This window comes from Eublepharis macularius, chromosome 12 (genome assembly GCF_028583425.1).
Source record: "Eublepharis macularius isolate TG4126 chromosome 12, MPM_Emac_v1.0, whole genome shotgun sequence".
NCBI lineage: Eukaryota > Metazoa > Chordata > Lepidosauria > Squamata > Eublepharidae > Eublepharis > Eublepharis macularius.
This window is the reverse complement of record NC_072801.1, coordinates 14,236,076-14,261,909: the sequence shown is the minus strand read 5'-3', so window position 1 is coordinate 14,261,909 and position 25,834 is coordinate 14,236,076. Positions and strand designations below refer to the sequence as shown.

The following is a 25,834-nucleotide window of genomic DNA, read 5'->3' as shown; positions in this document are numbered from 1 at the left end:
GCAGAGCCAAAGGAATTTGTCCACCCTATGCTTTTAGTGGCACGTGAATTTAACTGATAAAATGTGTTAGGGAAGAGAACTGCCAGTTAATGGACTAGACCTTTACTATATCAAAAATGGAATCACGTTTCTGTCAGGGTAGGATGACATCTGAGGATGACAAGCAATTTTAATTGCCCTAACTCACGATGATCTGACACATTCTGTGATTCAGTGACAACAGACAAAGCTTTGACAGGACTAGGTTGATCAGAGAAGAGCTCACCCAATTCATCCCTCCATCCCATCTTTACCCTCCCTCCAAGAGGCTCAGAGTGACGTTGATGCACCCCTCCTCCCACACTGGCTCTTCCACAGAGAAATCAACATTATTCAAGGCTCCATCTTCTTGCCTTATGATAGCTCGACTCCCCCAACCCCAAATAAATTACAACTGTTCTGTTTTTTCTCCCCATGTACAGCCCCATCATTTTAGTTTTTAAAAGCCCCCAGGACTGCTTACATTACATAAGAGTATTCACATATACTGTTGCAGTCAGTAAAACCATGCAATTAAAAAGAGGAAACATAAAATTATAGCTGCTATAAAAGTCTCCCACGAACGCAATAAAAATTCTCAATAAAAGGTTTCTGATTTTCAATAAAAGGCTGTAATAAAGACAGCCTTCAACTTCTTGACAGCTATTGTCAGCTGGGGCTGTTAGTTATCACTGCTAGTTACCAAGGAGCTGGTTTCCTTCAGTGTCCCTCAATACCAAAATTCAACCCAAACTAGCAAGCTTTGAACATGAAGACTCCGTTGTCATGGAAAACTCCCACCATACTTTCCTCCCATTTCTATTCCAGCTGAATTCCACTGGGCCTACAGTGCTACAGCGGACAATCATAAAGGAGGAACTCTGAACTTTGCCATCTGGCAAGCTCGATGAACACAACACAAAGCTGCCTTTTGCAGAATCAGACCACTGGCCTATCACAGCCAGTATTGCCTCCTCTGACTGGCAGCGGCTATCCGGGGTCTTCAGCGGAAGTCTTTCATGTCACCCACGACACAATCCTTTTTTAACTGGAGGTGCCAGCAATGGAATCTGAGACCTTCTGCATGCAACATCGGTGCTCTACTACTGAGCCACAAACCATATCCTAGCCAGCTGCCTTATTCAACAGTGGATCAGGTTGATTTTTCTGGCTCCCCCTCCTGAGTGGAAGAAATACAACATCCAAGGGGAGTTTCCCCAGCATACCTCGTCTCTGGAGACGGAGCTGATTTCTGCTGCCAACGATTCCGAGAAGGATGCAGAGAAGAGGTTCTTGGCGCCTTGAATGCTGAGGTTGATGATCTGCCCATTGAGTTCATCGTTCTGTTCCTTCAAGTTTCGGTTATCCTGTTTGCAAATGAGAGCCAGACTGTCAAAGCTGTCATTCTTAGGAGTTTCAAGGGCCCATTCAACTATTTCTTTAAATATTTATTCCCTGCTTTTCTCCCCCACAGGACCTAAAGCAGCTTACAACACTGTTCTTCCTTCCTCCATTTTGTCCTCACAACATCCCTGGGAGGCAGGTTAGGCTTAGAAAGAGCAACTGACTCAAATTCACCCAATGAGCTTCCATAGCAGAGTGGAGATTCAAACCCGGGTCCTCAGACCCTAGTTCAACATTCGAGTGACTACATCACGCCTGCTTCCCAAAGGGCAAGCTATGAATCTAGGGCATGCGTACACTGTGCTATTGACCCTAGCACCACAACAAAAACAATCTTTTCTGCTTGGAAGCTTCTGTCAAAATGCAGCCAGCAAACTCTGAAGCCACCCTCCTCAGATAAATCTACAAACGCCAAGTGGACCATAGGAGCTCTGTGATCAATGCTCTCTCTTTCAGCAAAGGAGCTTATGGTAGGAAGGGTGGGATCACCTGGATAGCAGCAGGGTGAGCCAATGGACTTGCTGCCTGGTTAGAGACAGCTGTTGGGACAAACTGTAGGCTTGGACTCAAAGCAGGGAGCAGTCCTTCCAAGACTTTGCAACAGTACCTCTGCACGAGGGAGGTTCCAGATCCGCCTCTCTTGCTACCACCTGTCACAAGACACTGTAAGGATGTGCCCTGGCTCCAGGTACCTGCTTGAGCCTCCTGATCTCTTGCTCTAGCTCTGTTTCCCGCGTCCGGCTGTTGTACTCCTGCAGGCCAATGCTGCTGCTCCTGCCCCGGCGCTGCTCGGCCTCGAGCTTGAAGAGCTGCAGGTGTTCTAGCTGCTTCCTGAGGTCTTCGATCAGCTGCAAGGGAAGCAGGAAAGGCAACAGATGAGGATTCCAGGAGAGCAGCTCACTCTGCCGTCTGCTCACTGATTCTACTCACTGACTATTGCTATATATAAACAGTTAAATGGGCCCACCTAATCATGTATGTCAAAGGTGCAAAGCCCTTCCAGAGCTGATAAAGCTATTACTAACTAAAGCAGATACTCTTATACATTCTTTAAATGCATCAAAAAACATATTTAGAAACAAATCTTGAAACACTGCTAGGAACCTTGCCTCTGCACCCCCCCCCCCCGCAAATCTAATCGAGCTATCAGCAACCGCTGCTCTGCAGCATGAACACCTTCTATCAGCCAAAAGGGTCCAAGTATAAAAATGTACTGCCCATCTCTAGAATGCAAAAGTGCACATTATGAAACTATACTCTAGGTGCCCAGGAGTTTCCAAGCCCAATTCAAGATGCTGGTTATTACCAACAAAGCTCACAGGGGAAGCCTCCCTTGTATGCACTTATCCAGCACCAGAAATCAGCCATGGAGGCACTGTTCCAACACATGACCTATTTGATCTACAACCACCTGGGGGAGGGCCTTCTCAGTGGTGGTGTCGTCATTTTAGAATATTTTGTTCATAAGAAAAGCCTAGTCCCAAACATCCCTAAATAATTTTAAGCACTAGGTAGGTAGGTAGGCAGACAGACAGATGAACGATAGACAATCTACATATTTACTCCAATTCTTGCTTGTTTGCCAGGGCTTTTGGGGATGTGTGAATGGCAGTCATATTTTAAGCGGGGGGGAAGGAGAGGCTTGGGGTTTGTTATTTTTTTTTTTATGTTTAACTTTTGGTTGAAGTTGTCCACGTGTCTCTTTATTTTTTTTATTTTTTAATTAATGCATCACATATTATTACATTTCAATACAGTCAAAGTTCTCCTATGATACATCTTTTACCCCTTTTGTAACCCTCCCCCCCACATGGTGGCCATCCTATAACTACAAATTAAATTTTTAGCCACGAGCACATTTTTTCCAATTTTCCAAATATAGTTGTATTGGCTTCTCCATTATATACCCATTGAAAATATGCAGTCCATTTCTCTTTTATCTCCTCCATTTTTCCATCCCATGCCTTATCTTTTTTAAAACATTCCAACATATCTGATTGAATATATTCATACAAGTAATCATTCCATCTTTCTAAGGTCCATTTTAACTTCTCCTTCCAACCGTATGCAATCACTGCATGTGCAGCTAGTAACATTGCTTTGAAAATATCCTGGTTTTGTTTCTCAATTCTAATGTTTCCCAATACACCCATGAATAATAGATCTACATCTATATTAAGGTTGACCTTACATACCAATGCTATTTTCCCCCGTACCTTTTCCCAAAAATCTATAACCTTTGGACACTCCCACCATAAGTGGGAGTACCACCCTTCTTTTGCATTGCAATGCCAGCAGTTAGGTTTCATCCCTTTAAACATGTATGCCAATTGGGCAGGAGTTCTATACCAGCTTGGGGTTTGTTATTTGACTTCGGTTTTAACTGGAACTTTTAAAAACTATTATTTGTAAGCTGTGGGGTATAAATGCTTTAATAAATAAATAACATTTGCTTCTGATGGGCTTGCTAATGTAAGAAAGTGGGTTTCTTTTTATGGCTGCTCTAATTCCCCATCTAATGCTTTATCTGCTTTTGATAGTTGTTCATCACCGGGGGCCATTTTGAAATAGCAAAACAGGCCTGTAACGTTTCTCATATTGTGGCGCTGCCTGTGCGTACACCTCCCCGCCGCCGCGATTTCAGCTTTCCACTGCTGCTCTGACGTCCTGTTGATTTCCAGTGAACCTGAATCCCAATTAGGTCAATGTCCTCCCACCTCCTGCGTGGACTCCTTGTCCTTCTGGAACTGGTGCCTCTCGTGGGTCAGCTTGTCTCCCAGCTTCCGCTTGTTTTCTTGCTCCTCATTGAGCTGTACCGTGAGGTCCTCTATTTCATCCAGCAATTTCCGTTTCTCCTGAAAAAGGGCCAAGGGAAATGGAAACCACTCTTCTCTCTGGCACCAGTTTGTTATTTATTTTACTTCATTTATTTCCCCCATCTTCCTCCCCAACAGAGACCCAAAGTGGCTGACATCATTCTCCTCGCCTCCATTTTCCTCTCACAAAACAACCCTGTAAGGTAGGTCAGGCTGAGAGCGTGTGATGGGCCCAAGATGGGCTTCCATGGCAGAAAATAGAATCAAACCTGGGCTGGCCAGATTCTGATCCACCATTCTTGCCACTAAACCACATTGGTGTAGTGAGAGGAACACCCCCCCCTGTTGAACACAGAAAACCAGGGGTTCCCCATAGGCATCCCTTAACCTGCTTTACTATTATGAGGAACAATAATCGAGGGACTGATCTCCAACTATACAGCAGCAAGAAGCCTTCCGGAGGCCACCACAGCATACAAGTCCCTGCCCACAGCCACAGAAGGGGAGTGGGACCCGTAGTTACAGAAAACTTCTGGTCGACAACCAAGGCCAGCCAGAATGCACAGGTCCCCGAAATACATGATGCAGGCATCCACTTTTGTTTACAGGCAGCCCCACCAAGCTAGAAACAGCAGCCAAAGTGGCTTTGCTTTAGCAATTAAATACTTTCATGCATCCTGCCACTAGAGGGCGGAATGGGAATACAGTCAGGTCATAACACCCAGAGAAAAACTATACACCGATTGAAATAAAATCAGTGGCGCAGCAAACGCCCACAGGATCCAGATACAGGGAAGAACCAAGATGGAGTTGAGACAGGTCATGTTTTGGCAGCCCTTGCAACGTCAGCCACTGCTTGCCAGAGGTCAGCTACAGACCTGGACAATGCATATTTTCTCAATCTCTCCTGCTTTCTTCAAATATGAGGCTAACAAAACCCGGTCTGCCTTACAGGGAAGTTGTCTGAAAACTTATAAAAAGCCTGCCAAGAACTTGGGAAAATCGACTGCCCAGCCTGAGGAAAGGTGCTGCGTGAGCTGAAAGCCTGCAAGTCTGCCTTTTACCAAATAAAGATGGCTCAACTGGCACAGGGTAGCAGACCCCGGTTCAGACAGCAATCTTCCCTGGAGATAAACAGGACCAAGTCAAGTCCCCTTAGCTGTCATCTTTCCAAACCACTTTCAGCTTTGCCCACAACCACATAAACAAGTCAGAGAACAAGGCAAGTTGCTAAGTTATTATAAGCAGCCCAACTGAGGGGCAAACCTCAGTTGTGCTCACAAGACAGCCTAGTTTGTGTACAAGGAAAAATCTGGTATTTGGTCAGGGCGGAGTGGTGGTGAGAATAGCACAGGCAGTGACTAACACCCATATGTGAATCTCAGGAAGGTGGGAAGACGTCATCAACAGCAGGTCCGGCAGAGCAACCTCTCCAGGGCACTCCCATAAGAGAGAGAAGGCGCTGAGTCACTGGGGATAATGAATGCTGTGTCACTGTGGAATGCCCAGGAACCTGCATCTGCCATGGTTGGAGAGCTCTGGCACAAAGGGACTGCAGAGCTCCCATTTGACTTTTTATGCGCAAGCAAGCACCAAGGACCTCCCCCACCCACCCACCCACCCACCAGGAAAGGATGCCTCACCTCCTCCAGCCGCTCAATATTGGCTCTCAGGCACGGGACGCAAGACCGGAGTTCACCGTTCTCGTCATCTAGCTGCTGTATCCTGCAGTTCGCACAGACATAAACAGTCACAGCCAGGAATGTATTCTCGTACACACCCAACAGGGGGTGGTGCCAGGGAGGCATCTACTCTGGGCTAAGGCATTTTACAATAAAACGAGGAATCCAGTGGCACTTTAAAGACTTCAAACCATTTAGTTCTGCAAGAGCTATTGTGTCGTGCTGGAACAAATGTTTCGTCTTTATGGTGCCACTGGACTTCCGGACTACAACAGACTAATATAGCTACCCCTCTATAATTATAAGGCATTAGAAGTCTATTCTAATCCAGTACTGTAAATTCCGTATGAGAGTTATGCCAGTTAAGCAGGTTTTAGATATATGTAAAGTAAGCCAATATGAAGGCATGTGGCGAGGCAGAGAAAAACTTTGTGAATGGGCAAGTACTATGAATTGCTGGTGAGCCTTCGGTCGTCATCAGAGAATCACTGGACTTCGTTTGTGGACAGCATGCACAGCTTGCTGCAGTGGTGTTTTTGCCTGCTTTTGTTTGTTTACTGGTAGTAGATATATCACAATATAGCAATTGTGACAATTACTTGAAAAAGCCGGGGGGATGGTGGTGGAGTGGGAATAGCAGACATGATGGGAAAGGATGGAAAATATTTCCATGGGGAGCATCTGTTGCATATGGCCTCTGCTTTCAAAGCAGCAGTGAGAGCTGACTCTCCAGAAGTGAGTCTCCAGTGGAAATCACTACCTTATAGCCATGTGGCACAGCGAGAGCTTTTGGGCACATTTACAGTACCAGTACATTTTCCCTGCAGGGCAGTTACCAGCTCAGGGGCAGTGGTTTGAAAGTGGTGTGAGCAATTTTTACCCCCTCTAGCGCTGCAGCCCTGATGCAAGCCAGGTCCTCCCCGTCCCCCTACTTAGCAGCTATTCATTCTTCTCAAAGCCAGCAGAGATCACGTCTCAAAATCCCTGTGCCCAGGTCTTCATTCACCTACTCCTCTCCAGGGTGGAGAGTGCCCTCAAGTCACAGCTGACTTAAGGCGATGCCTGGTGTACAGCGAGAGAATGCCAACTTTGCTGTACACCTAACACAAAACACACTGTCAATCGACTCAGCCTGTGCGTAGATTCTAAGCCTGTTGGAACAAGGACCTTTTCTAGTTATAGCATAGTAAGTTACGCATAGCACAGCAATGTTTCTGACAAACGTGTGTCCTCCACCCCATACCGTGCTTGTAGGTTCTCAATCTCAATGCTCTTCTCCCGTTCCATCTTGCTCAGCAGTTCCCGTTGCTTCCGAATCTCTTCCATCAGGATCTCATCAGCTCTAAGCTCTTGCTCTTTTAGCTGCTCCTCCAGGGCATTAGCTCTGTGGCAAGGAGAGAGAGAGATTAGCTCAGCATTAACACAAGAAGTCTTGCTGGAGCCCAGCTATTTTCAGGGCAGGGGCACTAAAGCTGGGTTCACATGACATGCACCATCCTGGGATAGTGTCAGGGGCTTGTAATCGCCTGTCCTGCTCGTACTCAGTATTGCTGTGGTGATTGTGGTCTGATACTTCTTATGGTTAAATGCTGAAGGTGTATGTAATGATTTCAAGTAAATGTGTGCATGTATCTTTAAATGCTTGGTGTGAGGTAGGTGAAGAGGGGGATGAGTGAGTGATATGATTGGTTGATGACTGAGAGTGTGGGCGGAGTGAATGCAGTTTGAGACTGAGAGTGAAAAGCAAAGTTCAGTCAGAGAGAAAGAGAGGCTAGCTGTGTGCTGCCTGAGGAGTCTTAAGCATTTCTGTGAGAGAACTATAGAGTCTAGAGAAAGCAGGCGAGCTGTGTGCAGCCTGAGTAACTTTAAGCAAGTCTGTGAGAAATATGGAGTTAGAGAAAGAGGCTAACTGTGTGTGAAGCCTTAGAAGAGATCTGTATGAATGAGTTTAAATGAAGTAACTTTAAGAACCGAGAACTACTCTTATGAAACCGATACTCTTCTTGACAAAATAAAAGTTTGTTTTGTTTTGTTATATCCCAGAGTAGCTGTCATTGCTATAGCCCATTCCCATCCTCAGGGCCACATAGAACCACGAAGGAGCCTGACGCTTAGGCATGTTACCAAAGGGAAAACTTAAATGAAGTATCTTGGAATATGATATTCCTGGTGGCAGCAATCTACCCAGAGGGTGTAAGGGGAAGATTAAAGGCAAAATCTAACCTAGAGAAAGTAAGGGTCATAACAGTGTACTTCACTTGAACTGCAGATGTTGCTAGTCCTGCCTCTTGGACCTGCAATGGGAAACTACGCAGGGGAAGTGTTTGTTCTCGCTGTTAACTGTACACTCCTTTGAACTACACCAGAAACTGTTCTCCTTAGTCTGGGAGGAGACACTGGCACGGCCTTGAACACCCCCACCCACCCTGCCTGCTGTTTTCCTGCTTAGCTGCTTTCTCACTGATGCCAGATGACGTTCGACTGGGGCGGGGGGGGGCGGGAGCTTAGAAGTCGCCCGCGCTTTTGGAACCTATATCTGCTTGATGTTTACATGTAACCGTTATTCCTGGCAAAGATGGAGTAAGATCATGATACTAGTGGCTTATCAATAAAGATACTTTCACAGCTCACAGTGAAGGCCTATTGAGAGTTATTTGGCAGATCCTTACTGAGATGGTGTGCCTCACTTTCTGCCTTATTATCCTTGGCCGTTTCCACACGGCTTACCTTATTCTGCAAAACAGCGAAATCTCGCGCAAAATCTTGCGAGAAGACACTGCTATCACATGAGAAGATGCAATAACAGTGTCTTCGTGCGAGATTTCGCTATTTTGCAGAATAAGGTAAGCCGTGTGGAAACGGCCCTTGTCCTTTTAGCAAAGAAGTCTATTTCTCCAACACAAGAGGGACATTTAATGAGGTCTTTGGAAAAGGATATTCCAGAGTTTTCTGTCCTACTTTCTAGGCAGAAGCAGCAGTCCTCTCCATGGTGTACCAAAGAGCATGGGAAGGGACAGAGCAGGACTCTAACTGGTATCGTTCTCAAACAGTAATGAGAATAAAGCAACGTAGGGAGAAAGCTTTTGGGTTGCTCCCTGCTCTGGTTTTTAAGACCACAGGGATAACCAAAGGCAGTCTGGAAGCTCCAGAGTAAGATCCATATGCCACCCACTCCCCCTTTGGAAATTGAGAAGACACAACCTGCTGGAAAGCTCTCCTAGCCCTGCTGAAACAAATAGCAGTTCAGCACGGAAAAACAATTCCCCTACCACAGAAACCACAAACGCAACCACCCAGCTTATGCCACTGCTACGCCACTGCTATGAATATATTTTCATTTGTTATTTAACGTCCACCTTTTTCACTGAGACTCAAGGAAGATTACACACTGTGGGTCAGTACTGTTAATTTCAAAGACATACGTAACAGGATATATACATGCACATTTGCAAAGATTTAAAACAAGCAGAAATCCAATACAGAGTTGAAGAAATGTTAAAACGCATAAACAATTCTAAGATGGACATTCTAAACACTGTAGGAGCTACCCAGTAGGGTCATACTTACAGCAATAGCAGTAAAGTCTATAGTCACTCCCCATCTCTTTACTGATGTATCTCTTTTAGACAGCTTCCTTATATTTCATCCCTCCTATCAGGGTGGATTTGATTTGATTTAAATTGAATCGTAAGACTAGATTTAAATCATGGTTTTCTACATAAAGGCTCCTCACACTTAGCTTCTTGCGCAGATCTATTCTACTCCCAACAATCTTCTATTCATTGAATTTTTTGAAACGTAGCACTTAGGAAGAGGTAAGGGGTTCATTCTGTGTACGTAGATTTGCAAAGGAACAATGGGATTAAGGTCTTTTTCTCAGCTGTGTATGTTTATTTTATAACTTTTTTGCTTTAAAGAAGAGACGTGATCTCTGCAGACACAAATTCACAGTTTTGAGAACTGTAAAACCAAGCATCTGTGACAATATCTTCTAGATAGAAAAACTGTCCAATAATCTTACAGAAACCTCTGGAAGAGCGTGACATTGAGAATGGATTAATGGAATTCGTTAACCAAAAAATTTAAATATTGCATGAATATACAGCCTCGTGCTACATAATTAAAAACTAATCCTTATTTCGTGATGATAATCTTTGGACTATTATGTATCTTAAACAGAAAACTATCTTTAGATAGTTTGTTCCTCAAAAAACATTTTATTAAAAAAATCCGACTTAAATTTAAAAAAAACCACGATTTTTTAAAAAAATCATTGATTTTTATCCACCCTGCCTCCTATATGAGTAAAAAGACCCTCTTGAATAATTCAATTCTGCATAGTTTGTGGAATGCCAGGAGAGCGGAAGCTTTTCTAACCTCTTCAGGCAGCCCACTCCATAAGGTGGGGGCCACCACAGAGCATGTGCCTGTCCAGGCAGCTGCTGTTTCGCCTGTGTGCAAGGGGCCACCTGCAGAAGGCCCCGTTCAGATGAGCAAAGCTGCTGCTGCGTCAGACCACAGGGAGAGAGGTGCTCCCGCGGACGTCCTGGACCGAGGCGGCGAAGGGCTTTGTGCTGCCGCCCCGCAGGGGCCTTTACCTGTGAACCAGCTGGAGGTTTTCCTGCTTCAGCCGACTGTGTTGCTCCCCGTTTGCAGCTGTGTCTTTTTCCAGCTCCGTCACCCTTTTTTCTAGGAAGATCACCTTAAAAAAAATGAACCAGAGAGAGGCTAAAGCACCAGGAGGTCCTTCCTTCCAGCTTCACCTGTGAAAAGAATACAGCCGAAACTTCCATGCTTTTTGTACAAGACAGAAACACAAGGAACTCTTCTAAATAATTGCAGGGCGCCCCTTGTTTCCTCAGAACTCCGTGCAGCGCCCTATGCCATTCTTTGCTCTCTCATCTATGGCACACAAGCTCCACCTCCAGAAGATACTGAAAAAACAGGCCGCTCATTCACGGCCATCTATTTCAGTTCCTGCTTGAGCTTTAAAAACTCAGAAGGCTTCAGGACGCTTCTGGGTGCTAAGCCTCGGCAGTATCATCTTTCAGTCTCGCCCTTCCATGATGCTAGTGCTGTGAAATCCTGCTACACTTATACGTCTTCATAAAGAGAACATCTCTTACAGCAGAGTAAACAGTCCCACTTTAACACTAACCAACTTTATTGTAGCATAAGCTTTCGAGAACCACAGCTCTCTTCGACAGATGCTTGTAGCTCCATGCATCTGACCAAGAGAGCTGTGGTTCTCGAAAGCTTATTCTACAGTAAAGTCGGTTAGTCTTAAAGGTGCTACTGGACACTGTACTATTTTGCAACTACAGGCTAACATGGCTAACACCTTTGGATCTCTTACAGCACAGACGCTGCCTGCCCCCTGCCCCGCAATCAGAAGCTACTTTTGAAATTCTGGAATAAAAAGCCCCTGGCTGCCTTTGAAAAGGGGAGCCCTGTGCTTGAAAGCTGCAGGCCACCCTGCACTGGGACATCCAGCTCAACTCGCCCCATGTTCCCATGAAGTGACGACACATTTTTCTCTACCACCTGCTCCATTGCTGGCATCCCATCAGGACGTTCCAAAGGCAAACTACAAGTCACCCGGCAGATCTGCCAGAGATCAAAGAATGGAACAGCCCAACCACACAAGGCCCACCCGACAAGTCTCTTCTTATGCGATTGCTCCAAAATTCAGAGACCTTCCGCACCAGAACACCTTACAACAGTCATTCCCCAAATTGCATTTCATGAGACAGCAGCCAGCACACCACAAGAAATAAAAGGTTCCTATGAACCCTAAGAACCTGGGACCCTCCAATCACTTGAAGTTGCCTTCAAAATCTGCTCTGGCAGGCCATGGCGCTCTCTCTCTCACACTGTCTACGGTATGGCCATTTTTGAACTGGAGGTGCCAGGGACTGAACCTGGGGCCTTCTGCATGCCAAGAAGATCCTCTGCCAGTGAGCCACAGCCCCTCCCTAGCGGCAGCTGCCTGCTGCATAGTTCATTTCTCTGACTCGCCCTCAGTCGCAGCAGCCTCTAGGGGGGCCATCTAAGGCTGCCTTCTCTCAGCATTGAGTCTGAGGAAGGGATCTAGAGGCATACGTACTTTGTCGGTGAGATCTTCCTCCAGGCACTCCATGTTATTCCGGAATGGTTCCTCCATCGTGTCCGCAGTGAGGCTGCCCGTCTGATGCAGATGCCTGCAACAGATGCATACCAAGCCAACCCAAAACAAGAACACCATTAAAGAGATCATTGTGGCGGAGAATGAGGGGGAGAAAGCTAGCTATATACGGTTAAGTCCCCCAGAATTGCTCATCCCCTTTCCTGCCAGGGATTGCAGCCTCAGTTAAAAGAGGAAAACACAATTTAAAAGCCCAGCTTGACCCAAAAGGAGAATCAAAGTGAGTCGAAGGTGCAATGCAGACCTCTTAGCTGGGTAGATGCCCGGCACCTTTGTGGGACAGAGACCGCAAAGCCTTCCTGGGATGTCACAATACAACCCTTTTCCTTTGCTCTTTGGAATGAGGAACGATAAGATATACTTTCTCTCACTTAACTTATTATTATCATTATTTATCTTTTTGGCAAAAAGACAGAAGCGGTGTTTCAGAGCAATGAACAGCCAGAAGCGGAGACTGCCCTCATAAAACTGGCCCTGCTTCCCTTTCCACCCCAGGGAAGTCTTCAGTCCCACATTCATAATTGCAGTATTTGCTCTTCAGTGTTTCTGCCTGTGGTCCAAAGGACACTGTTTTTATGATGTGGCATTCAGGCCACATTATAATATCTCTGTAAACCAGAGATATTTTTTTTAATCATGGCAGAGGTGTTCAATATTCCACCCAACGACAGGGGAAGGGTTCAAGCACATTTGCAGTTGTGTGTGTGTGTGTGTGTGTGTGTGTGTGTGTGTGTGTGTGTGTGTGTGTGTGTGTGTGTGTGTGTGTGTGTGAGAGAGAGAGAGAGAGAGAGAGAGAGAGAGAGAGAGAGAGAGAGAGAGAGAGAGAGAGAGAGAGAGACTCTCATGCATATGCAGGAAAAGGAGACTGCCCACACTTTGCATGCCACCCCGGCAGCCTGCCATGCCTGGCCGATGGCTGCTGCGCCCAGCCGGGGGCGTGTGGCGGCGGTGCGGGGCTGGCCGGCTTGAAGCAGCTGCAGGGCAAGCACGCCAGCTCTGTGGCGCTCGCCTCCGCCCCCGGCAGCCCCTCCGGCGCACCAGCACCCATGGGAGCCGCCTCACCCCCTCAATGGTGGCACCGGCCCTGTGACCAGCCCACTGGTCCATCAAGGCCAGTATTTATCTGCTCTCTAATACTATTTGATTTATATGCCACCCTTCAGGACAACTTAACGCCCACTCAGAGTGGTTTACAAAGTGTGTTATTATCCACACAACAATCACCCTGTGAGGTGGGTGGGGCTGAGAGAGCTCTGGCAGAGCGGTGACTGACCCAAGGCCATCCAGCTGGCTTCAAGTGGAGAAGTGGGGAATCAAACCTGGCTCTGCAGATTACAGTCCCACGCTCTTAACCACTACACCAAAGTGGCTCTCTAGCAGCAGCTCTCCAGGGTATCAGGAGGAGGAAGGTCCCTCTACCCCCTGGGCAGGAGGGTAGAAACTCTGGCACTTACCTTGTGCTGGGCATGAAGTCCAGCTTTGTGCACTTGCCCTGAGACTGACGCAATGATGTCACTTCCAGAAGGAACATCACCATGACGGCTGTGCGAGCGCTCACGTACTACGGATGGAGCCGATTCAGCCCGCTGGGAGCCCGAATCGGCCCCAAACAAAGCACAAGAACGTTCCCAAGGCCGGCGTGTTGACGGCCCTTCCGGAAGTGACATAGTTATGCCTGTTGGGAGTGTGTGCACGGCACACATTCCTGAGGTGCCTGCCAGTGGCAGGCAACCTCCAGGAGCTTGCCACCTCCTGCCAATCACTGGGCAATCAGCAGACGAGGGGGCAAATCCCTGGGAGTTTGCCCGCCACCAGCGGGCACCTGGGAACCCTAGGAGGAGGTCTTTCACATCACCTGACCCTTTTAGCTGGAGATGCCAGGAACTGAACCTGGGACCTTCTGCATGCCAAGCAGGTGCGCTATCACTCAGCCAAAGCCCCACTCTTTAATTTGTTAATATATTTGTTCATATGGAAGATATTCCCTTCCTCGTTAGCAAATGTACGGCAAAGGGAAAAATAAACACAGAGCGTTAGAGCCTCATACTGCTCACCTCTGGAGGGAAGGGCCCACAGGGCGCAGGCTATGCACAAGGCGGCTTGTAAGCAATTGCTTGGGAACCCCAGCAGCAGGATCTGTTTCAAACGGGGTCAGGGAAGGGGGCCCTTGGGCAAGCTGCCCTACCTCACCAATGCAGCCACTCACTCTCTCAGTGGACCGGTGGCCATACAGAGCAGCTGACCTCACAACTTGTTATTACGGTTCCCAGGTGCCCGCCAGCGGTGGGCAAACTCTCGGAGGTTTGCCACATTGCCCGCTCACCCGACAGTAGTTGGCAGGAGATGGCGAGGTCCTGGAAGTTGGTGAGAACACATCCTGGATGGTGCGGTGTGCTCCTGTATGCCGCAGCAGCCTGATTCAGGCTTGAATTGGGCCACTGTGGAGTATAGCAGTGCTCCTGTACTCTGCAGTGGCCAGATCTGGGCCGATTTGGCCCAAATCGGTACTGAATCGGGGTGCTGTAGAGCACGGCAGCGCTCCCATGCTCTGCAGCAGCTCGATCCGGGCCAAACTAGCCAGATCTGGGCATGGATCAGGCCTGGATCGGTCCCCTGCAGAGCACGAAAGTGCTCCCAGGGTGGGCACATGCCCTGCGTGATGACTTCCTGGAAATGACATCATCGTGCAGACCAGGAGCGGATAAAAGGGTCGGTTAGGTGTTCTGGGCCCTTTTGAGGAAACTTGTACCGGCAACCAGCTTCCCTGGTTCTCAGCCTGCTGCGACACTAGTGGAGAAAGAAAAGGCAGACAAGCTAGGCATACCAGTTGATGCTTCCTGTTGCTGCTGGTCCCTCACTCCACACACAAGTGCTTCTCCCGGAGCCTGCCTGGCTGGAAAGAGCCCTCCTCTTACAGACCATCAGCACCTCAGCTTAAGACCTCACTAGATGCAGTGCCTCTCACGGGAGAATGAGACAGTGATACTTGACCAGGGAGGTGTGATCACTGTGGAGGACCCATTCCTCAAAAAAATCCTGTTTGCACACAAGAGCTAGCAAATGATGTTTACTGCCTCCACCACACACGCCTGTTCCACACCCTCCTGTGTGCAGTCACAGCAGCACCAACACCATGGTGACAATTGGGGAGAATCTGCAGCAGAAGGGGAATCCACCAAGAAAACCACTGTTTGACTGCTGTACAGGGATGGTTTTGCGCCACAGAGAAAGGAAATCCCTGGAGAATCTCAGATTGTAACCAAATACATGAGAAGAACCGGTCTCCGAGGCTGACTGGTCATCTACACCACACACTTCAATATATGTTCCAAACCTTCAAATGCAAGATGGGCTTTGAGTTTAAGCAAAACCCAGAGATCCCTGCGATAGAATCCGCCCCGTTCCCACTAGGACAAGAGCACCATGTTAAAAGGAAGCCACCCACAGGCGACAACCAGCAAAAGGAAGGACTTTTAAGCCTGGGTTTTCAAGACGCCATCCCTGAACTGTATCCACAAGGGGGATAAATAAGACACTGCATGCAGGAGAAGCTGTGCAAGGAAGTCTGACTGCTTGGAATCAATCAAGAGGAAGTAAAAAAAGAAGCAGCATCAGCGTACCTGGCTACCTTCTTGCTCGAGAGTCTCTTATTGGGACTGTGGAATGAACAACAGGAAAACTAAGTCAGGAAAACTGACACCAAAGAGCAATGGGGAAACAGGAAGCCAGTGAAGACAGAGCAGCAGGGGCATATCCTTTACAATGCACAGCACAGCACAAAACGCAGCGCACTCCGGGCATGCACCAGGCACCTCCCCGGTCTATTTGTTTGCATCCAGATCGAGTTGGTTTTTTGCACACATCTCAACAGTGTTTTCACATCAACCCTTGGAAGCTGTCCCGGCCCCACCCAAGGGTGCTCTGCTGTCCCCCGCCTCCGTCCACCTGAAAACAGATCCTTGAGCTAGTCAAGCTTGGCAGGGCCTTGGCCCAGTTACCAAGAGAAGGTAGCCCGCACCACACTCAAACCCACCAGGGAGCCCACGTCAAAGAATCGCTTGGCAATAGGAGACAGTTTGAAGTCCAGATGGGTGCCAGGCGGGTGCCACAGAAATTTCTGAGACTCCATAAAGAAGCAGAGGATGCTGCACCTAGGAACAGCTCAACGAGTGCACCAGCGTGGACTTTGGGGAGACATCATCATTGTGGCATAAAAGCTTCAAGTAGCAGAAGCCGCTGCTTGAAGGGAGAGAGGAGCTGAAGGAGAGTGATGGGAATGGGGGAAACGGGGAGAGCCTGAACCCCAGCCCTATTCCAGGAGGAGGGTCCAGAGAAGGCCTCAAAGGAAATTCTAGGAAGAAGAATGCCCAGTGTCCACCTGTTCCTTCAGGTGCCTTTTTGTATTACTTTACATGCAAAGCTTTTGGCTATTTACAGAGTGCCCTTCATGTTAACTGAGGGGGACACAACCAAGGACCCAGGCCTCTGCTCCTAAGCAGCTTGCAGTCAAACTTTCAGAGGTACCGGAGAGTATTATGCGCAATGTCAACACTGTGATTTCCCGGACATGTATGCACAAATTCCACTGAGTACCAGGCATAATGTAACATCTACACCAGGAGCCAGGACTGGCTACCAGCAAACATCTTGGCTCTCTCTGGTATAGTAAAGCAGGCCTCAAAAACAGAAGCCAAATGGGTTGTCCAGGAGCAGAAGACAGGCAAGGACTCCCTAGAATTAACCCTTCCTTTCAAGCCCCAACACTTACTTAGACTGGGAAGAAAATGTACAAAATTGCTCTGCTCTCTCCTCCCCACATCCTAGATGTAACAAAGCAGAGCTGCATACCCAAAGTTGGCAGCACAAACCAGCATGTGACAAACTGACGCGGAAACATGCTTGCTACCACACTGGCAGAGGCCCCTCTCGTGTGTTCTGTTGAAGATTCCGTACCGTCAAGCTCCCTATCCTCTCTCCCGTTTCAGCAGAACACAAGAGTGCTGCTCTTATTTTTTATTGTCTAGTTAGTTCTACCATTTGGTAATTTGTGTTTTTAAGTTGTCAATCTTCTCAACATGCTTCTGTAGAAAAACATTCAACAACAACAACAACAACAACAACAACAACAACAACAACAACAACAACGTGTATATACCACTCTTTAAGAGAGATTAGTGCCTCCAAATGGTGACCAAGTCAGTGTTATCATCCCCACAATACAGCTGGGGAGCTGGGGCTGAGAGGAGTGGCTGACCCAAGTCCACCTGCTGAGTTCATGACAGTAGTGGGATTCGAACCAGCAGAGTGCTGATCCGCAACCCAACCACTTTACACACTACAGGCAACTCCCCCCCTAACTTTGGAAGGCCCGCCCCCACTATCACCCAAAGCTCCCCCACTCCTTCTGCAGCCAGCTTCCTCAGCCTCACCCCCAACCCCACTGACCCAACACAAACTCATCCAGTAAAGTGGAAACAAAGTGCTGCACAGCCACGTCACACAAAGACCAGGATCATGCAAAAGAAGTTTGTTGAAGAGCAAGCAAGGAACGAAGGAACGAAGGAAGGAAGAAAAGACTCCCACTGCAATTCTGCTCTGGCCAGAATTCTTATCAGTGAAACTTCTTGGTTTTAGAAGCATTGAAGAAGTTTTAGGTTGCAAATGGCTTCAACAGCAGGTCACGGAACGAACCGAGAAAACATCAGAGTGGCTTGTCTAAGACAACCCAATGATTTTCACAGCAGAGGTGAGCCTCAAACTGTGGCCACCCTCATCTACGGTTCAATTTCTTTGCCCTGAGCCCACAGAGCCTTCCTTTCATACGCTTTTTCATTTTTAGATGAATAAATCACACAAGCCCACTTGGCAAACAACAGTGAAAGTCCTTCTTTCCTTTAAACGCGTCCATCATGCAGGTTTGTTTGTTTTCCTTTAAAAGAGAGAGACGGCCATGCACAAACTCCATTACCTATTCATTTCAAGATCGTTTAGGCGAGCGGAAAGATCCTCGAGGCGATTGATTTGTTTGTGGCACTGGCTACAGTAAAACTCAAACGCCTCATCAGTGATAATGCTGTGCAGTTTGGTGGTGAGCGGGTTGGCGCTGGAGGGATCAGAAGTGGCATTCGTTTAGTGCTAACAGGATGCACAGGTGGGGTGACGCTGGTCCACATGTGGCTTCCAGAAGTTAAGCCTCTCCACACTTTGAAACAAGCAAGCCTTTGGTGTCCCCGCTCCCTCGCAACACAGGAGATTTTGAAACTAACTGGGCATGGACAAGAACCGTACCATGCCAAGAGGCATCACACCCAGCCACCTGGGATGGCTTAGGAAGCAAGCCACTCACGGCCCATTTGTAATACTGAGTCTCAGTAAAATCAACGAACCCTTCACTGCCCAGCCGACTAGGAACGCAGAGTCGGCCTTCCTCACCAGGGGGGGTGTTAGAGAAACAAATGGAAAAACAAAAAAATCTTTCCCTATCAACAGAGTCCACATTGAGGAATTTTCTGCACAAGTACTTGGCAGCAGGCTGGGCCTTAGGATGCACAAAGCCGCAAGGCAGATGCCAATTCTGCCCAAGAAGTCTAGCTCCCAATTGTAACCCACTAGCCCAGATGTTGAGGAAGCAAGGCTTCAGCAACTCCAAGATGAAGTGAGGAGGGCAGCTAGAATGTCCACATTTGCACACTTCTTAGGAGGCTGGCTAAAAACTTCTTTTTCCCAACAGCTAAATGAAAGGGCTAACAAAACTGGGGTGTAAGAACAGCTCTGACTCCGGCCTGGCTGCTTGCTCTGATCAGATGTGATGCCGCCTGTGGGTTTAGGGGGACATGCCCCCACTCCACCCCCAATCACTGGGTTGTCGTCTTACTAAAGATTTTGTGCATTTTGGATTTTAGAGCTTGGGCTTATTTTGTAAATGAAGTTTTATTACGATATATGATACAGTCTTGGGGTTATCTATACTGTAAAGGATAGTACGAACATTTTAATCAACAAGCATCTGTACATTTCAATTTCTATGAACTGTTAGCATCAGCAGTGTACAATCTGAACATGAATGGTTTATGTTTACAGTTCAGAAACTTGTACATGAGCCAATTCTAGAAGATGCCACTTCATTACGTTATTCCCTCTTTCAAGCATGCAGTCATTCTTACCAGTCTCAGTTAACTAAAGTGAGTTTTGTTTTCCCGGGATGACTTGAGGGCAGATTGTGCCCTTGGAAAATCCCTCCAAATCCAGGGTGGGGCAGGAAAATCCCAAGAGGGCAACTACAGACGGGCCAGGCAGGTATTGCTGGGAGCCCCACTACTTTTGAGTGGCCCCAGCCAGAAACTTTTCCATCGTGTGCACAGATGGATACAGTCATCAGGTCATAAAAAAAGAACCTGTTCTATGTTTCCTTTTTTTCTCCAACGTCTTAGGCTGAGTGAATCACTGATTCAGGAGGGGCAGGGCACCTACTGGACTCCCTCCAATTATGGCTCTGAGGCTGGATCTTCCGCCAGCTTCCAAACTTGGCCCCACAAAGCTCTGACCTTCATTCTTCCTTTACGGCCTGCTGTTGCTTGAACAGCAACAGAGGCGCAAACAAAGTTTGGAAAAGAGAAAGTCAAAGTCGGTCAAGCCTGCTGTGCTCGGAACCCTCCTAGAACCAAAAGCCAGGCAGAAACTAAGCCCTGGACTACCCCTTCCATCTATCACATTTTTAAAAATCGTCCCTTCCTCTCCAAGAACTCAGAGAGATATACAGAGTTCTCCTATTCTCCCCATTTTGGCCCAAACCACCCCCTTGTGAAGCAGGTGAAAGGTGGAGAGACAGCGACTGGCTCAAGGTCACCCCAGCAACATTCACCTCAGAGTAGGGGTTTGAACCCCAGTCTCTCAGGTCCCAGCCCAACATACTCGCTACACCATCGCTCTGCTTCTCAGGTCGTGATTCTCTTTGTGGAGCAAAGGCTCTGCCCCACTGAGTAAGAGTAGCACAGAAGGCCAGTTCTGCTTCCTCACTTCAGAAGGCAGAAGAAGGGTCAGCAGCAGCCTTCCCCCCGCCCCACCCACCTTTTTCTGATATGCTGAGACTGACAGGGAGAACTTAATATTCGGTTGAGGCCACCATGCATTACCCATTCATTTCAATGGAAGAAACTTCTGGAAGCCACAAGGTTTCAATAGGGAGGGGTTAACAGTGATGACTGTGATCGGTTAACATACATATAGGAGCAAGCTAACAGAAACGAGGTTAAACGCTTAAATACACCTGGAAAGGAAACAGTCAAGGGCAAACTCAACATTGTTAGCAGAGACAGAAGTGACAAGCCAGTTTAAAAGCTACAGGATGTTGGAATATCTAGTTTGGCACTGCACCGACAGAATTTCTACAACGATCTACCGATTTCATAAGAAGCCTTTTGAAAACTGCAAGCTAAGCTTCCATATAAAGGGGGGTGAGGGGCGGAGAAGAGGAGAGCATTTCATTTTTCCTCTGGAGGTTAAATTTTTTAGAACAGCCATTGCCAGTGCTGCCCAAATGGAAGTGTTGGAGTAAGGAGGAAAAAATTGAGAGGTCGTCTCTTGGAAGCCTACGTGTGTATGGGGATGAACGATGCACAAGACATTCGCAGTATTAAAAATGACTCCATAGGACAATGGGACAGGACTGCTCATTCACTCTTCAAGAGGACTATGGCTTCCTGTATTCTAAGTGTCTTCCACTTCAGGCTATAGTCCAGTTTCTGTCTCTCTCTAGAAGATGCTTTGAGACTTTCTTGCATACCTTCCATAACACATTAAACTCCCTTCCCTGGTCTCTGCTGATGAGACGGCATAAGCAACAAGTCCACAGAGGTACAAACTGGACTCAAAGCCCAACAGATACCTCTAATGAGCAATCACAGACTTGCCATTACCTGGGGGAAAGGAAGGACGAGCTGGTGTAGCTGCTTTCTCCGTTGCACAAGCTGTCTGAGAAGAGATCCGCCTCGTTCCCTTCCCCGTAATCCTCAAACTGCTCTTCCCCGCTAATTACTGTGACGATGGAGTGATTGTTGATGTCCGAGCTCAAGGGGAGGTCCTGGGGATGAGATCTGTCCAAAGAAAAGAAGAGTTAGGAGAAGGAAAGCTGAAATAAATCACTGCCGCCATAAGGCCTGGCATATCCAATCCTGACCACTGCTTCCCTGCAAAGAAGAAAGATACTCTCAGGCTACTAGAAGGGGTGAATCTCAAAATCCATGGCACAGGTTAAACTTCTGTTTCTTTAGACTCCTGAATGCTGCCTGCTCTATCGAGAAGCAGAGTGAATTTTTGGACAGCTTCTCTCATCAAAGAGCACCTTCTGAGGTCTGCCTCACATGTCTAGCTCAGCAATGGAACCAACTAGGGATGGGCACGAACCAGGAAAATGGTGGCTTGTGGAGGTTCGTGGTTCGTAGCATTTCACAAACCATGGACCACCACGAACTTGCCCCGGTTCGCAAACCAGTTTGTTTGGTTCATGAAAATGTCACTTCCAGAGCAGCAGAAGGTCTGCAGAATAGGGTTGTGTGCTTTGGGTTTCCCCTTTCAAACACTGCTGTTTTTCAGCTGATGGGAGGGGGATTCCTCACCAGCTGAAAAATGCTGTCAGCATTTGAAAGCAGCAACACTTTTCCTGCGTGGCAAGAAAAGTGTTGCTGCTTTCAAAAAAACCGCACTGCTTTTTTCAACCCCTCCAGCTGGAAAAAGCTGCTGTCAAATGCTGGCAGCTTTTTTCAGCTGAGGTGAGGGGGCAGAGGGACCTCCTCAGTTGAAAAAAGCATGGGATGTTTGAAAGCAGCAACATTTTTCTTGCGCGAGAAGAAAATTGTTGCTACTTTCAAATGCCCCCACCACTTTTTTCAGCTGAGGAGAGGGGGAGGAGGGACCTCCTCAGCCCCGTCTCTTCAGCTGAAAAAAGTGGGGGGGGGGTTGAATGCAGCAACACTTTTCTTGCCACACAAGAAAAGTGCCGCTGCTTTCAAACGCCGGCACCTTTTTTCAGCTGATGAGACGGGGCTGAGGAAGTCCCTCCTCCCCCTCTCCTCAGCTGAAAAAAGTGGGGGGTGTTTGAATGCAGCAACACTTTTCTTGCCACACAAGAAAAGTGTCGCTGCTTTCAAACGCCGGCAGTTTTTTTCAGCTGATGGAAGATCCTCGCAGGAACAGCTGGTTCGCGAACCACGAACTAGCTTGGTTCGTGACAAACTTTGGTTCATATTTCGGTTCGTGCCCATCTCAGTTCCAACCACTGTGCCATCCAAAAGCACAGAACATGCAGCTCAGTTGTACTGTGACATAGCCACATGTACCCAGCAGACCCCAGGCAATATACAAAAGTGGTATTGCTTGGATGTGCACCAGGATATGAGGGTATGACAACAGCCTGCCTGTTCTTGCAGACACCACCTTATAGAAGGTATCGCCATATACCTACACCTGTATGGGCTAAGATAGTATTCTAACTGAATTAAAACAGATCTAAGTGGATTAAAGCGCAATAGATAACTTGACTGGACTTGCAAAATAACAAAGCCAAAAATCAAGGCACAGAAGCGTATGATGAACAGCAGACCAGCACAGCCTCAGGACCGACAGCACGTCCTTCTAAAGTTCAAGTATTACTGCACTCCAGGAATGCTCAATCCCACTGATGGTCCAGAAGCAGGTGGAAGTACTGTAATCCATCCATGGCACACATTCCGCGTCAGTTTGCTCTTTTATTCATGTGCACCTTCCCACCCATTTTATCGTAGTAAGCATGGCTTTGGCACAAGTGCGGCTAGTCATGAAGAATATCAGCTTCGGGTGCTGGGTCCACGAGCAACCACCAGCTCCCTGAGTTAAGCCACACAGCCTCCATTCTCTACTGGGAAAAGGGGAAACCCTCGCCCCACCATCTCACAAGCTCGTTGAGTGGGCTTGTGAGATAACACGGGGATAGGAGGGGCTGTAACCCCTAAGGACAGACATACACACTCAGATCAGGCAGTGGCTTCGTGAAGTTCTCTGGAATTCAGATTTACAAACTAGGAATCCATGCATGCAACTCAGAAGACTCAGACTGTACCATGCCTGTCTCAAGTCAAAACAAGAAACACAGAATTAACAATTCTATAGATGTGCACACATTATCATTTGTGTGCCAGACAGAATAGTTTCACTGAACTCCCAGAAACCAGAGTGAGGCTGCAGTACCAACATCCACCTGAATAACAAGAACAGACGTTGAAAAGCGCTGAACAGAACATGAGAGCTGAAGAGTTGCCCGGAAGCCAACATAGATGGAAAAAGCTGCAACATTTTCCGAATACAGCGTACAGTTTATTGTGTGACTCAGACATGCAGCTTGTGCCTCAGAACTTGTGTTTTTCACACAGGTGCTCTGCAAGTATTTGACCTTTCCTTTCCAAAATGTATTTTTGTTGGGTGTTTTGGATTCACAAAAACAGTGGAACCGAGAGTAGAATGGCAACCAAAGAAAAATACAGGAACTCAAGAGCAGAAATCACAGCAATATACAATGTACACTGATGACCGTGTACCAGCTAATCTACAGGCTTGGAAGAATTGCAGATTTTCCCTCCCACTTCAGATTGCCCAATATATTGGAAAGCATACATTATACCATGGACAGACATCTCTTCTTTGGGTTCTAGAAAGGCTTTAGGTGAGTAAGCAGACAGGCCAGGGAAAAAGACATACCCGAGAACTCTTGCACATTCTACCGACAGGAATACCTCAACAGATGGTATCAAGAGATGGTTCTTATACCCAGCCTTGAAGGGGCAGATCTAGCCACCAACAAAGAGCTGGAGGTGGTGGTCAAAACCAATGAGGGGTGGGTGACTGTGTGTGTGTAGGATATGCTGAAGGAAAGGAAACATGGCAGAGAGGTGTGGTTCAGGCTCTTCTCTCTGAGGTCAGAGCCAAAGAACCTTTGATGAATCCTTCCAAATATGCCTTGACTGTTGGGGGAAAAATGATAGGTTCCCACCAAACAGAATTCTTCTAAACAGGGCTTTTTTTTCTGGGAAAAGAGGTGGTGGAACTCAGTGGGTTGCCAGCACAGGGGGCAACTCTTGTTGGGAGGCAGTGCCCCTAGTATCACAGGCGCGTGCGCAAAGTGTGCGCATGCTCCCAGCACCGCACAATGATGTCACTTTGGGTTAGCTGGAACAAGGGGCGAATTTTTAAAGTTTAAATCGCCCTTGGCAAAAATGGCCACATGGCTGTTGGCCCCGCCTCCCGATCTCCAGACAGAGGGGAGTTTAGATCGCCCTTCCCTCTGTCTGGAGATCAGGGGGCGGGGCCAAGAGCCATGTGACCATTTTCAAGAGGTGCCGGAACTCCGGAACTCTGTTCCACCGCGTTCTAGCTGAAAAAATGCCCTGCTTCTAAGCCATGTGGGGGCGGGGCATTTTCAGAAGACAATGAGTGAAGGGGGGGGGTGACAAACACTTGATCCTTCCTGTACAATCCAACTCTCCCCTGTCATTATCCACCCTCTTCCTCTTGGTCATTTCTCTGCAAATGGATAGATTCTGGCCTCTGAGACCAACTGGGGCATTTTTTTTAAAGAATAAAAAAGGGAAATTATTCTCATGCAGGAGCAGGGAAGGAAATCTGCAAAGCCAAGAAAGAACAAGTGTGAACCTCTCTGCTACAGTCACTCTCAACTGCTAATATACTGAGGGCCCTCCAGGGTCCCACCAGGTAACTTAATCCCCTGTCTCAAGTCAAACAGCCCAAGCCAACTTGCTGGAACTCATTTCTCCCAAGATCGGCAAGAGCTCCACTACGCTGATTTTAAGCCGAGGCTGCTGTTTGCTCGTCTCTTTATTTTTTATTTTTTTTTTTTTTTGAAAAATTTTTATTGGGTTAGAATCCATTATTTCCACATTTACATTCAATTTTCCCCAATTTTTTCATCTCTAACCCCCTCCCTTTCCCCCCCCTTTTTGTTGACTTCCAACAGCTTTCCAACCCTTTGTCCCCTTTCCCTTACTTTTATTAGCTTCCTCTATCTAAAACAAATATATATTCTCCATTATTCTAAGCAGTACATCCTTAACTATTTTTAACATTATATGCCCAAACTGTAAGCCTTTGTTTCTATCTTAGATAAACAATTTATCCCAATTTTTCAATTTCAGGTATTTCTATATATCATAAACCATATAAATCATACATTCGTTTATATCAAACAATTTGACTTATTCTCTATATATATTACTCATTCTATCTTTTTATAATAGTTCTATATATCTCTCCTCACGTAGTCAATCAATTTGACCCATCTATATCTTCAGACATTCAGTTTGGTACAAAACTTGTCAGAAAAAAAAGAAAATATTGTTAGTTAATCGCTCCTTATATTTAGTCCTTATAATTAATTATTTTCTCTATGTTCTGTTTGTTAACCTATATATATCTATATATATGTCAATCTATTAATCTGACTGCTTATTAATTCACATTTATCTCTTCTCCCCCCGGTAAAGTCTCCCCCCTCTACTTCAATACTTCAGTAGTTCTCAAACTGCCACAGTTTTCCTCCCACCTCCCATTTCTTCTCCAGGTATTGTTTCAGCTTCTCCCAATCTGTGTTGAACTGCCCTGAGTCCAGATCTCTCAATTTTCTTGTCATCTTGTCCATTTCAGCCATATACAGCAATTTGTAAGTCCAATCTTCAATAGTTGGCACT

At 47.0% G+C, this 25,834-nt stretch overlaps 1 protein-coding gene across 3 annotated transcripts in view; it reads right to left on the bottom strand.

Moving 5' to 3' along the window:
- The window catches only part of RAB11FIP3 (RAB11 family interacting protein 3), an 87,982-nt gene that overhangs the window by 3,806 nt on the left and 58,342 nt on the right, over positions 1-25,834 (bottom strand). The window contains exons 5-14 of one of the 3 annotated variants that reach the window (XM_054992827.1): positions 21,020-21,196; positions 18,073-18,207; positions 15,725-15,760; positions 12,027-12,120; positions 10,519-10,622; positions 7,164-7,304; positions 5,882-5,963; positions 4,140-4,277; positions 2,115-2,270; positions 1,245-1,385 (exon numbers count right to left, since the gene is read on the bottom strand). In XM_054992827.1, coding sequence (XP_054848802.1) covers positions 1,245-1,385; positions 2,115-2,270; positions 4,140-4,277; positions 5,882-5,963; positions 7,164-7,304; positions 10,519-10,622; positions 12,027-12,120; positions 15,725-15,760; positions 18,073-18,207; positions 21,020-21,196 — 1,204 coding nt within the window. The remainder of the gene's footprint in view (positions 1-1,244; positions 1,386-2,114; positions 2,271-4,139; positions 4,278-5,881; positions 5,964-7,163; positions 7,305-10,518; positions 10,623-12,026; positions 12,121-15,724; positions 15,761-18,072; positions 18,208-21,019; positions 21,197-25,834) is intronic. The other 2 variants (XM_054992828.1, XM_054992829.1) reach the window with 2 other exon arrangements.